This window comes from Lygodium microphyllum, chromosome 16 (assembly GCF_053477565.2).
Source record: "Lygodium microphyllum isolate KBCC chromosome 16, Lygodium_microphyllum_v1.1.10, whole genome shotgun sequence".
Classification (NCBI taxonomy): domain Eukaryota; kingdom Viridiplantae; phylum Streptophyta; class Polypodiopsida; order Schizaeales; family Lygodiaceae; genus Lygodium; species Lygodium microphyllum.
The window spans coordinates 90,103,337-90,115,770 of NC_141150.1; the positions used below are offsets into that span (position 1 = coordinate 90,103,337).

Sequence of the window (12,434 nt, forward strand, 5' to 3'; positions counted from 1 at the left end):
CCAAGAAGCATGAATAACCGTTCTTCCATGAGAGATGCCAGTCTTTTCTATGAAGAATTTGGCAATATCTGACCAAGGATGACACTGAATACATAGACTCTGCAAAAGGGATAGCCTCAAAGTGGCCATATGCAAATTAACATCCAACAAAGCTACACCCCCCATCCTTCTTGGAGTGGTGACATGCTGCCAGGAGATCCATACTTGCCCCAAACGATTGCCTTTCTTTTTCCACAGCATAAATATGATAGGCTGGACCAATTCCAAAAGGGACTTCTTAGTCCAAGGCAGCAATGACAGAAAGAACGAAATCATACTGATCATAATGCACTGAGCCACTTTTATCCTAACATGAAGAGGCCAACTCTGAGATTTCTAGTACATGAACCTGTCATGAATTCGGGATGCCATCCAATCCAACAAAGCACAGGGAGCAACCTCAACACGAATAGGATATCCCAAGTGTCTAGTTATATTTCCCCTCGGGATCACCATTCCATTCCATCCCCAGGCCTGCAAATCATTCTCCGTACAGGAGAGAAGGGTGGATTTCTGAGTATTAATGTGAAGACCCGATGCCAAAGCAAAAAGGTTCCAGGCCACCATTGCCCGATTGACATTAATAGGATCCGCCTTGAGGAACATAAAAGAATCATCTGCCAAAGATTGGCCCACCAGCAGCTGATCACCGCCAAGAAGCGATAACCCAACTATCTCGCCTTGAGCTGCCAATTTATCCAATAATGAGAGCATCAGGTGAGTTACCAAAGCAAACAACAAGGGGCTGAGTGGACAGCCTGCTGAAGAGACCGAGATAAGGCGATTTCCTCCGTAATCCCTCCATTAAGAGCAATATGGGCCGCAGCACCCTGACTAATGGTATCAACAAGAGAAATCATACGGAGGCCAAAACCCATTGTAGACATTAATTGCCGCAAAAATGACCAACTAACATGATCAAATGCCTTCTTAATATCCAGCTGAAGCATAACAACCTGCTGGCTAGAAGCTTTGGCATAATCGATTCCTAGCTGGACATTCAAAATGTTGTGCATTATATTCCGACCTTTAATGAAACCGTATTGACGTGGATGAATGAGGTGCGGAAATACTTTCTGCAATCTGTTGGCAATGATCTTAGAGAAGATTTTATATAACGATCCCATAACTGAAATGGGTCTCCATTGTTTCAAAGATGTCGGAGAGGGAACTTTGGGTAACAACTTGATTATTGCAATGTTCCAATCTAAAGGCATCATACCCGAGTTCCACACCTACTGACACAATCGAGTTAATGGGTCCTTAAGCAGTTGCACATTGGCTGAAAACAGATCATTAGGAAGCCCATCCCAGCCTGGACTTTTCCTTCTAGGCAAGTGAGACAGCACTTCTTCCACTTCCTCTTCAGAAATATCGGCCTCCATTAAATTCACCAATTCTGGTTTGACCCGATTACTAACCAGGTCACAAATGTATATTCGAGCAGAGAGAAGAGTATCTGAAAGGATCTCTTGCAGACCCAACAAGGCCCTATAAAAGTCAACAGTCATCCGAATAATGGAGGCAGGATCAATCACCATATCACCCTGCCCATCCTTTAAGCGCACAATATTTTCCCGAGCATATTTCTGATGCAGACGAGCAAAAAATTGATGAGTTTGGCTGTTTTTATCATGTAAAGCTTCGGCTCTGGCTAACAGTTTGTATTTTGCATACTCCTCTTCCTGAAGAGATTGGACCCTGCCTTTCAGCCATTCAATGCAAGTGAGCAAGTCATCATCGGAATCCCCAATCTGACACAAAGCCAAGGAATGGGCTAATAAAGCTTGAGCATGTTGCAATTCAGCTCGAAACAAGGAAGCATGCTGAATACCATATTGTTGGGATAAGGCTCTCGCATTATCCCTAAAAACCGCCCATGCTTCCATCCCTCTAGATAGAACCTTCAAGCTAAAAGAAGCTACCAGGTGCTAAACATCTACCAAAAACTCGTTTTGCTGCAAAAAAGATTGATTAAACCAAAGAGGCAAATGGGCAAGGGGAGCCTTGAATGCATGAACAGGTCTGTGGCTCATTTCCAGGACCAAAGGGTAATGATCTGACAGAACATGTTGTCTTTCTACCCGCATATCAATGACTACAGGAAGAAAGGAGTCACTTTGGCAGATGTAGATTCTATCCAGTCTGGCCCAAGTATTTGGATGCTGAAAATAGCCATAAGTATATCCGGCTTGTGATGGATACATCCAGGACCACATGTCCTGTTTCAAAGATGCCGCTGCAAGAGCATCCCAAGCCTGTCGCTCGAGACCATCCATAACTGAATGCGGAGAGGTCGCCTGATCTACAGAAATACAAGCATTAAAGTCACCCATAACAAAGCCTTGACGAGCCAAGGCAAGGCATTGCAGGTCATCCCAAAGCTGATGACGATCCCTTGGATTAGGAGTACACACGCCTACAATCCATAGAACCTCCCCTCATAACAGATTTACAGGATCAAAAATTGGCCGCGGGTATCTTGAGAAACCAATGTTGGTTGCAGGGAGGATTTGACAGCCAACATAACTCCCAATTTATATGGAGCACAACCACTAAAAAAGACCGCATAATCCTTATACACATAAGAGGATCCACCCAAAGAATGTTGTTTGTGCTCCACAACACAAAAAACATTCAAGTTTCTGGCAAGCACAACTTTCCACAACCGATATTGCTTGTTGCCCGAAGAAATACCTTTTACATTCCACAAAGCAAGTTTCATGATCAATCAAAAAATAAGAAAAACTATTGAACCATCGCTTTCCCTTTCCCTTTTACATCAATAGCCTTCGTAGCCTGGAATCTCTCCATTTCAATACGTATAACATCTACAAGATCTGCTCTCTGCAGACCCGCAATCGAAGCTCGGGAAGGAAACTGCAGTTGCTGGGAGCAGAAAACATTCCGAGGAGGCACAAGCCTTCCATGAGCATCGAATCCCAAGGCTGAATCAGAAGTCCTTCTATCTTCCACTGCTGGGGTACGCAAAGATTGAGGTTTCATATAAAAACCCCTACCTCTGCATTGGAAGGTCTGAGTGATTGGGGGCGGCGAAGGATGGGTAGGATTCAATTGAGAATCTTGCCTAGCATTACGACGGACCACAGTGACCCAAGAATCCTCCTGAGGAGACAAATTCCACCCTACCACAGTCGAAGGATGCTCCCCACCCTCATGGGGGTCATTCTTTTTGCCTTCCTTACAACCTTGTTGGGGAAGGTGCTTTGGATCAGGTACTATTTGCTGAAACATGTGCTGAGGATGGTGGTCTTGCATTTCTATATCTTGATCCATAGGGCCTTGCACTACCTCCGTATTTTTGTCGCATTGCGAAACGAAATGGCCCAACTGGCCGCATCTGAAACAATGTCCTGCAAAAGTACCCCATTTCAACTCATACACCAACGTTTGTAAGCCTGGAACTTCAAAACGAGTTTTTGTGGAGTGAGGTTTGCCTGTATCCCACAACATACATGCCCTGTTCCTATTGCAGGAAGCCAGTCAAGGTTCCACCAAAACCTCACCAAGGGTTCTCAGTACCATAGGGAGGAGTCTCCAAAGATGCGCAGGAAAATCCACCACCTCTACCCAAATTGGGCAAGCCTGTGTCACCATGTCCTGAAGTTTAGCCATGGGCCTCCAAGGAACCACATAAACTAGTTGCCCATCCAGAAACAAAGGAATGCGTTGCATAACAAGAGCCCGTACTTCCACAGAATGAAAGAGAACCTCAAAGAACCCCTTCGGGCCATCATAAATCTCTTCAACCAGGGGAACCTGCATACGCCCTGAAGCATCATCTAGGCATTGTTCAAAACTGACAAGCATAGACTACAACCAAGCACGAATTCTGGTGATCAAAGGAGTCCTTCCAGTAAGATAAAATATTTCTATCCTCTCATGGGAAGTAGCTATCTGTTGTAGGACCAGGTCGATTCCCATGACTGCTACTACTTGATCCCCTTCCGGTAATGTGTTAGCTTTATCCTCATTACTGTGGACATAATCCGACATAAGATTAATTGCAGTGGCTAGCATGAACTGTAAAGACCCATTAGGTTGCAGACACGAAACATGAACCTCAGGCTGAGGCAAATTTGGGCCGAAGGCCGGTTCTTCAACTGACATCCTACGACGTTTGCCCATCTCTCTCTTTTTCGTAAAAGGTAATTGTATTAATTACGAAAAAAATGTACAAGTTTACATGATTACAAGATACACGAGGGCCCTAAGCCAACGTGTGTAAAATCCCAGTACTAGGCCACGAAAAAGTTACACAAGTCATGGCAAAGACCCAGAGGAAATTGCCATATGCCAGGGAAGCAAGTCCTCCCGAGGGAGCAAGTCCGAGTGCCGAATGAGATCTATCTGCCAATGCAAGAGACCTTTAAGCTGGGCAATGTGTCTCGGTACATTAGAGGCCGAATCAAAAAGAAAGGCATTCCGAGTGGTCCAAATGTGCCAGCATCCCCAGTATCTGAAAAAGTGGAATAAGATCTTCATATGCAACTGTGGCGGTGTGGGGTATTTTGGGCGCACAAAAACCCAATCGAAAGGGTTTAGTGAGGACCCCACCACTGCGTGCCAAACCTGTGACAAGAGCGACCAGATATTCTTGGCGAGCGGGCAAGAAATAAATCGATGTCGGGCCGATTCCTCAGTAGTGGTACAGAAGAAACAATTGCCGTTTGAGATTCGACGCTTGGAAAGGGCCGAGGCAAGAGGAAGACCACCAATCATCACCTGCCAAAGAAAGACCTTACATTTGAAAGGTGTCTTATTCAACCAGCCCTCCATCACAGTTGCCTTCCACCATGACTGAGATTTCCGCAATCCCCATACAATATTAGCTTTCACACCCAGCCATTGATGATCTTTAATCAGAAGATGATACACCTGATTAGCAGAGGCCTTTTCTACACTCAACCGGCCTGCAAGGTCCGAGTCCTGCCAAGGACGATCCACAGCCAGGGCAGGAAAGGGTTGCTTGCCCCGAAGCACTGACAAAAGTTGTTCCCATAAATCACGGTATCCGCACGGGATTCTGAAAAGTCTCCTGGCAGTACGAAATGATGCGAAGATATTACGACTGGCAAGGGTGGCATCCGCAAAACTGAAGTCACACCCAAACGGGCCATGCGGTTAAATCTTGGTCTGAGCTCATGTTTGTCTTCCCATGAAAGTAATCTCGAGACTGCCAACAATTCCAGTTGAAAGGAGTTAGTATGCAAGCGGTCCCTCACTGGATGCCAACGCGCCTTTTGGAGCACCACTTTCCAGGAGCCGACCAAATGCAGTAACAGAGAAGAGGAGGGACTAGAAAACCGAGAGTTTGCATTAAGGACATGCCACCAGGAGCACCGAAGTCATGTATTACCATGCCGAAGCCCGCTGTCCTCAAGAAAATAATGGGCTATAATGGTCCATGGGTGATGATCCACACACATAGCGCGAAAAAGAGACCAACGAAGAGCCAGTATATGAGTTTCAGCATCCAAAATAGCTTCACCACCCAGGTGTTTGGGGGTACATGTATGTGACTATGAAATCCACGAAATACCTACGTGCAATGAATCCTTCTTCCATAACATGAAACAAATGGGGCGAGTGAGAGCCTTCAAAGTAGTAGGTGTCCACAGCAGCAATGGCAAGAAATAAGTGAGCATTGGCAGCATAATTGTCTGAGCCACTTTGAGGCAGACATGGAATGGCCACGCTTGCAACTTCCAATACATAAACTTAGCTGCCAGTTTCTGTGAAATCCACTCCAGTAGTTCCTTTGGCCGAACATCAACCCCCAATGGGTATCCAAGATGCCTGACAATGGAGCCACGGGGAACAACCTGACCCTGCCAGCCCAATGACTGTAAATCAGACTCTGTGCAACTGAGAATGGCTGATTTAAAGGCATTGATGCGAAGACCAGAAGCATGACCAAAGAGCGTCCAAACATCTAATGCCTTGCAAATGTTGTCCTTGTCTGCACACAAAATCATAAAGCTATCATCAGCCAGAGATTGGCTAATGAAGTGCTGTCCCAAAGTAAGAGTCAATCCGGCCAGCTGAGCAGAAGCTGCCATTGAAGGTAACATTGAAAGAACCGGGTGGGTCACCAAGGCAAAGAAGAGAGGACTCAAAGGGCAACCCTGTCTCACCGAGCGTGCAAGGACAAATGGCTCTATAACCCCACCATTGAGCATAATGTGTGAACAAGCCGCAGCACTAATGGTGTAGATCAATCGGGACATCCGAGTACCAAAACCCATAGCAGACATAAGTTCTACAATGAAAGACCAATCTAAATAGTCAAAAGCCTTTTCCAGATCCAATTGAATCAATACCACTTCCTGACTGGAGTCCCTCGCATAGTCAATAGCCATTTGCACATTTAAGATATTATGCAGAATGTTGCGGCTCTTAATGAAACCATATTGAAGAGGATGCACAATAGCTGGAAGGTGCTTGTGAAGCCGATTCGCCAGCACTTTGGAAAAGATTTTATACATCGAACCCATCAAAGAAATTGGTCTCCAGTGTTGCAACATTGACGGCGAAGGAACCTTTGGAAGCAGTTTGATAAGGCCGCCTTTCCACGAGGAAGGCATGACCCCTGTTTCCCAAACCTGCTGAAACATAGCCGCCAATGGCTTCACCAATTGGGTGGCTGAGCTCTCAAAGAATTCATTGGTGAGACCATCCCAACCAGAGCTTTTATCCTTAGGCAGGTGTAACAAAACATCCATAACCTCCTCCTCACAAATATCTGCCTCCAAAGTAGCTTGCATATCAAGTGGAACCTGCTCTGGCGGACCAGATCATAGAAGACTGAGCGTTAGAAGGCGACGGAGAAGAACCAAGAAGATCCAGAAAATAATTCCTGCACATTTTGACAATGGTCTTCGGATCAGTGACCATGCGACCTTCTGAATCCTGGAGCCCACCTCTCTCTCTCTCTCCCCCCCCCCCCCCCAAGAAGCTTAAATTAAATGAAAGTATTTACATCAAGTGTTTTGGCAGCCCTAAGAAATTCCCAACAATCACAAGTGGAGCAAAAAAAAACCACCAAAACACAGCACCAGAAAAGCCAAAATATCACCAAAACATAGCACACAAATATCTCTGAGAAGGATCCAAAGGACACCTGGGGATCATAGATTCTGATTAATATCATCTTGAGGGATCTCCTCCATACCTCTTGAGCTTTAGGACATGACACTTGGGACTGGTCTCTTATACTTATAGCCTTGTATTGCTTCTAGTTCATGTTTTTTTTATCTCTCTCTCTCTCTCTAATTTACAAGTTCCAATGAATGGGTAATCTTATTTGTAAAGTTATATGTAACATTTAATGAACATTTGCATCCAAGATTGATGGATTCCAAGCCCATAATTCGCTATGCATACTCATGCCCTCCAAGATTTCTCTCTTTGTGGTTCCATAGTGCTTTAAGTTTTATGACATAGCTCATTGTCTTTATTTTCTGGTTTCTATTTTGTTTTATCATTTGAAAACAAATATAACTTGACTATAAGTTATTATTTAAACTGCTTCAATTGTTAGATTTATGTGATGTTTCTTTGCATTGTTTTTAAGTGTGAATTTATCGAACATGTATGCTGGATTTGCATCGTTTTGAAAATTTTGTCAACATGATTCTGGTTGAAACAAAACAAAGCCAAAGTTGGCAAAAAGGAAACTGATGAAACCAATCTCTGTGTTTTGTCTTGTGTGCTTCTTCCATGATCTTTAGATATTTATGTTTAGCCACATGTGTTTTCATGTAGCATTTAATAAGGCAGCATCAGTTCTCTACAATAACCTTAGTCAGAGTTTCTTATTGACCACACAAGATAAATCCATCATAAGTACATCACATCTGTAGTTGTGCCAAATTGAGCAATTACTCAACTTCACCATGGCTTTGACTTTGTATTTTCAATAACAACAGGTATTTGATGGTATGGTCGTGGACACTTGTGAGCTTTCTGAAGCACGTAATAAGCATACAGGACGCTTGACCAGGGACATGCTGGAGGAGTTGTTAGGGAGCTCTAGCTTTGAAAACATTAAGGTTTGTATCTGAGTATTGACACTAATGTATAAAGCTAGATTTTGGCACATTAAAGTGTCACATGTTGTTCATTGAGGGTAAAGAGAGCTGACGGGTAGCAGAAAAGAGGTAGTATTGTCAAACACAATGTTTTTGAAAATATATATTTTTTAAAGGAATGACCCTTTACTATTGGAAGGCTCTCAGTTTGCACTTGGTTATCGCTAATATGTCAACCTTGCCAAGTTGACAGCAGGTTTCATGCCCAATTCTACATTTTTAGCTGATTGCTACATGGGAATGGCATTTGGGACTCTGCTCCTTTGAGCTCACTTGTGACCACTAGACATTCTACAAGTCCATTACTATATCAACTTGACAAACAACCACACTGCTTTCGATGCTGCCTTCGTAAATGACAACTGCCAAAGTGGCTACATGGCATACTTTGGAATTGTCATTCTAAGGGAGCTGTGGATCAAGTCTCCAATCCACAAGGGATCCAAAAAACCTGTCGGACTATCCAAAAGGACTCTTTTTTTCATAATTGTGAAACCTCTCTCTTTTCCCTTTCTGTAATGAGTAATTATATTAATTACGAAAAAAGTACAAGATAACAAGATTACTGAGTACAAGGGGGCTCTAGGCCATCATATACGAGCCAAATACAATGGATTCAGCAAGTGCAGAAGGACGAGAGTGCAAGAGACAGCCAGGACTAGACAAACAGAAAGGATCAAGAGTGTTGACGGGATTTGGCCACACGAGCCTAGGCCTTTGCTGCCAATGTCTCTAGTACTCCATCTTCAAAGAAGTCTCCTAGCACTACAAAGGGATTGGGCCTTTGATGCTAGGACCACGAGGAGGAAGGTCCATTTGCAAGGTCGGAAGTGGACCCAAGATACTTGTGATCCCAAGGGTTGATGAGTCAATCAGCAGCATCAAAAGCCAGCTAGGCTAGAGGATCACAGGCACGTTGCTATGACTATTGCTATTTGGGGGGCTGTTGATCATTCAAGTATTAGTAGAATTTTGAACCAATTATCATTGATCAACATGATGAGGATTTATGCTAGGAGGAAGATACTTCCCCAAAATTTCAGTACCTCGTCGTGCTTGGCTGGCCTGTCTGGCCCGACCTGCCCGGTTGTGTCACACTTGACTGGCCCGATTGGCCGCCCGCGTCACCCACGGCGCCACCCGATTGCCCTGGGTGTGCTCCGCCCCACTCATGACTCTGCTCACACCTGGCCAGCTCGCGCCTGCCCCACCAACACCTGCCTACTCACACCTTCCTTGCTCATGACCGTCCAACTATGCCTGTCCCATAGCGTCTACATCCCATCAGGCCCCACCCTCTGTGTCAACAATTATCGACCTTTTGTGGCCATTCCACCCTCTGCCTCACGCACGAAAAGACCTCCCCAATTGGCCTACTCTTGTGCCTCCATCCTATGCTGCACGTTCATAACACTAGCAATCGTTGCTTCCTCCGTCTACAGCAACATTCCCCCCGGCATCATAGCAGCTAGCTTGGTAGCCCTCAACAATGATGCACAATGGAAACCTCTGGTCAGACGTCGGTGCATTCTGCGAGTGCCCCCTAGTCAAACACCTTGTGCGACATCCTTTCTGAGGAACAGCTCCTTTCCATCCATGCCACAGAGCTAGAATTGCAAGAAACAACAATCTTTGGACAAGTCATAGGACACTCTCCATCCAGGGCCTAGCTTCAAGATTGGCTTCACTCCATGCTACGCATTGGCACAGCGCAAATTGCGGAGGCAGTTCTCATGGATCAAGGGATTTTCATGGTTCGACTCACCTCCACGGATGCAGCCTATGAGCTAATGGATAGTTCACCTTATGCCTCCACGAAGGGGGTTATCTATATGGTTCCTTGGTATAGTGGCTTCACAGTGGAGGAGTTTGCGCTCCACAACAGGTTTCTTAGACACCCGATCACCCTTCTATTCCCTGGACTGGCGATAGAGTATCAGCAGTTAGTGGAGGACTTTGGACGGTTGTTCAGCACAGTTCTTCCTCCCTCCTTCACGGATGCAGTGAAAGACGCAAGAGTCCCAAAGGTAGGGGTGGCTGTGAAAGATACAAAGAACATACCTAAGTTTCTTGAGATTGAGGCAGGCAGACACTCTTTCAGGCAACAGGTTATTGTGACAGGGCAACCTGGCCAGTGCCTGTGATGCCACGACTTTGGGCATCAAGCAGCAGATTGCACGCATTTTGGAGCCAAGGCGGCTCAGCTGGCAGAACCGCAGGTGGATGCTAACGGTTTTACATGGGTCCCCAGCAACGATAGAGAGGGAGATGGCAATAGGGGCCTCAACCAGCCCCTTCGACACAGCCACAGCAGCAGAGAGCAGGAGGGCCCGTCAGAATATCCCGCAGCACCCCCCCTCCCCCCCCCCGCCGCTCGTCCCACCCAAAAGGATCACAGGCCTCCTCCACTCCCACCACCCACACTGAGGCGTTGTGAAGGTATTTGGCACTACAGCTAGAGCGAAAATCAACTGGCAAAAGTCAGTTCGTTTTCTTACAAATCCGGACTCTAGCATGGAGTGGAGTGTCGATGGGTGAGCAGGGGACAGACCATCCGATATCTAGGGTTCCAGGTGGGACTCGACATCACTCCTGCCGAGCAATTTCTTCCAGTTCTCGACTTTATTAGGCAGAAGTTGACCTATTAGAGCACTGTCCGCCTTTCTTTAGCGGGCCGAGCCATGGTGGTCAACTAGGTCCTCCTAGTGACGGCTTGGTGCAGCACCTCTTGTTGGTGTTTCTCCTTGTCTTGTGTGGTTCAGCTTCGCCTCCTAGTGCGGAGTTTTCTCTAGATTGGCTCAGACAGTTCCAGGGATTCTTGGGCCAAGGTGGCACGGGTGACCATCATCTGGCATCGGTTTGAGGGAGGACTTGGGATCATCAACCGAGAGTTCCAGAGCCTGGCCCTTTTGGGCAAACTAGTGGTCCATGGTCTCACACCACGTGGGCAAACCTGGATGGTCCTTTTGCAGGAGGGTCTCCAGGATTATAGACCAAGACTTGGCGGTTTTTGGAGGCCATCCTTAGGATGGATCTTCCACAAATGCCCAGATCACACCACCCAGATCTTCCTTCCTCCGCTGCTTACTTCGAGTGTGACAGGGCCTTCGGAAGGCCCTAGTTCAAAGGCCCCCAAGATGTCAAGAGGAGATATACCGCCAACCGGTGGTCTGGAACCCCTAGGTCAAAGATCAGGACGGGATATAGATAGGTGAGCACTCCCACATCTAGTGGGCTAGCTGGAAGGCTGGCCCTACTCGTATTATCAGGACATGGCAGGAGGTGTACAGGATGGCGGATCAAGAGGTGTTGCAGCGGGCATCAAGATGTCAACGAGGAGCAAAGGTGAGGAGAAGGGAGATTGACTCAGTGATCCCTCATGAGTGGCTAGACCCCCCAATCTGAGAGCCGGTGGAGCCTGGGGAGGTGTGGGCTACTAGATTCTCATGGGCAGGTATCCCCTTATAGGTGGCAGGTAGAGTGGGCGGTGCCCCCTACGGGACTTTTTTTATTGTGCAAGATAGGGGGCATCTGGTTCTTGACAGAGAGCAGCAAGATGAGGAGATTGTTGTCCTTTCTTGGAGGGGAAAACCTAGCGACTGGACCCCTATGTGCCCTGGGAGGAGTTGCGGGAGTGGCGCCTTTGGATATGGGAGAGTAGGCCACTTTTTGGAGTGGGATCTTGGAGAGTGGCTATGGCCGGCCACTATGGTTGCCAAGAAGCCTCTGAAGTTCTTGAAGTATAGAGCCAAGATTGGTAGACATGTACTGATGCAAGAGGACATGGATTGGGCGCCTTCGCACAACAGATACTGGGCGGAGTATAGCATTACAGATACCTTCTGTCGGACCTTCTGGCGTCGCCTATGGTACAGCTGGAGGTCAAGGAGGGTGTCATATTTCCTTTGGCTTTTGGCACATGGGAGTCTAGCTATTGGGAGTTGGTTGGCTTAGATGCAGCAGGATGGAGGTTGTAAGCGCTACCCAGAGTAGCTCTTGGAAACTCCAAAGCAGTGCCTTTGGTCTTGCAAGGCGGCACAGCTCGTGTGGAGAGGAATCTGTCATATTCTCCGCCGTATGGCACCGAACCTTGGTTGTATCTTGTGGAGGGCTTTTTGCTGGTAGGCAGTCAGCTAGGGCCGTCACCTTTTGTATGAGGCCGAGATGCAGGACACGATCTTTCTCATCGAGGTTGGGTCTTGTGCAGTGGTCGGCTTGGAGGCTCTACCCAGCCACCAAGTATTGGAGCCCATAGCAAAGCGCTCAGAGGTATGAGAGATC

The 12,434-nt window shown here is 46.6% G+C and overlaps 1 protein-coding gene across 1 annotated transcript in view; it reads left to right on the forward strand.

Annotated features, from left to right (window-relative positions):
• Positions 1–12,434, forward strand: part of LOC148023101 (uncharacterized) — a 294,011-nt gene that overhangs the window by 241,615 nt on the left and 39,962 nt on the right. The window contains exon 15 of the mRNA XM_087696076.1: positions 7,992–8,114. Within this exon, the coding sequence (XP_087552202.1) occupies positions 7,992–8,114 (123 nt within the window). The remainder of the gene's footprint in view (positions 1–7,991; positions 8,115–12,434) is intronic.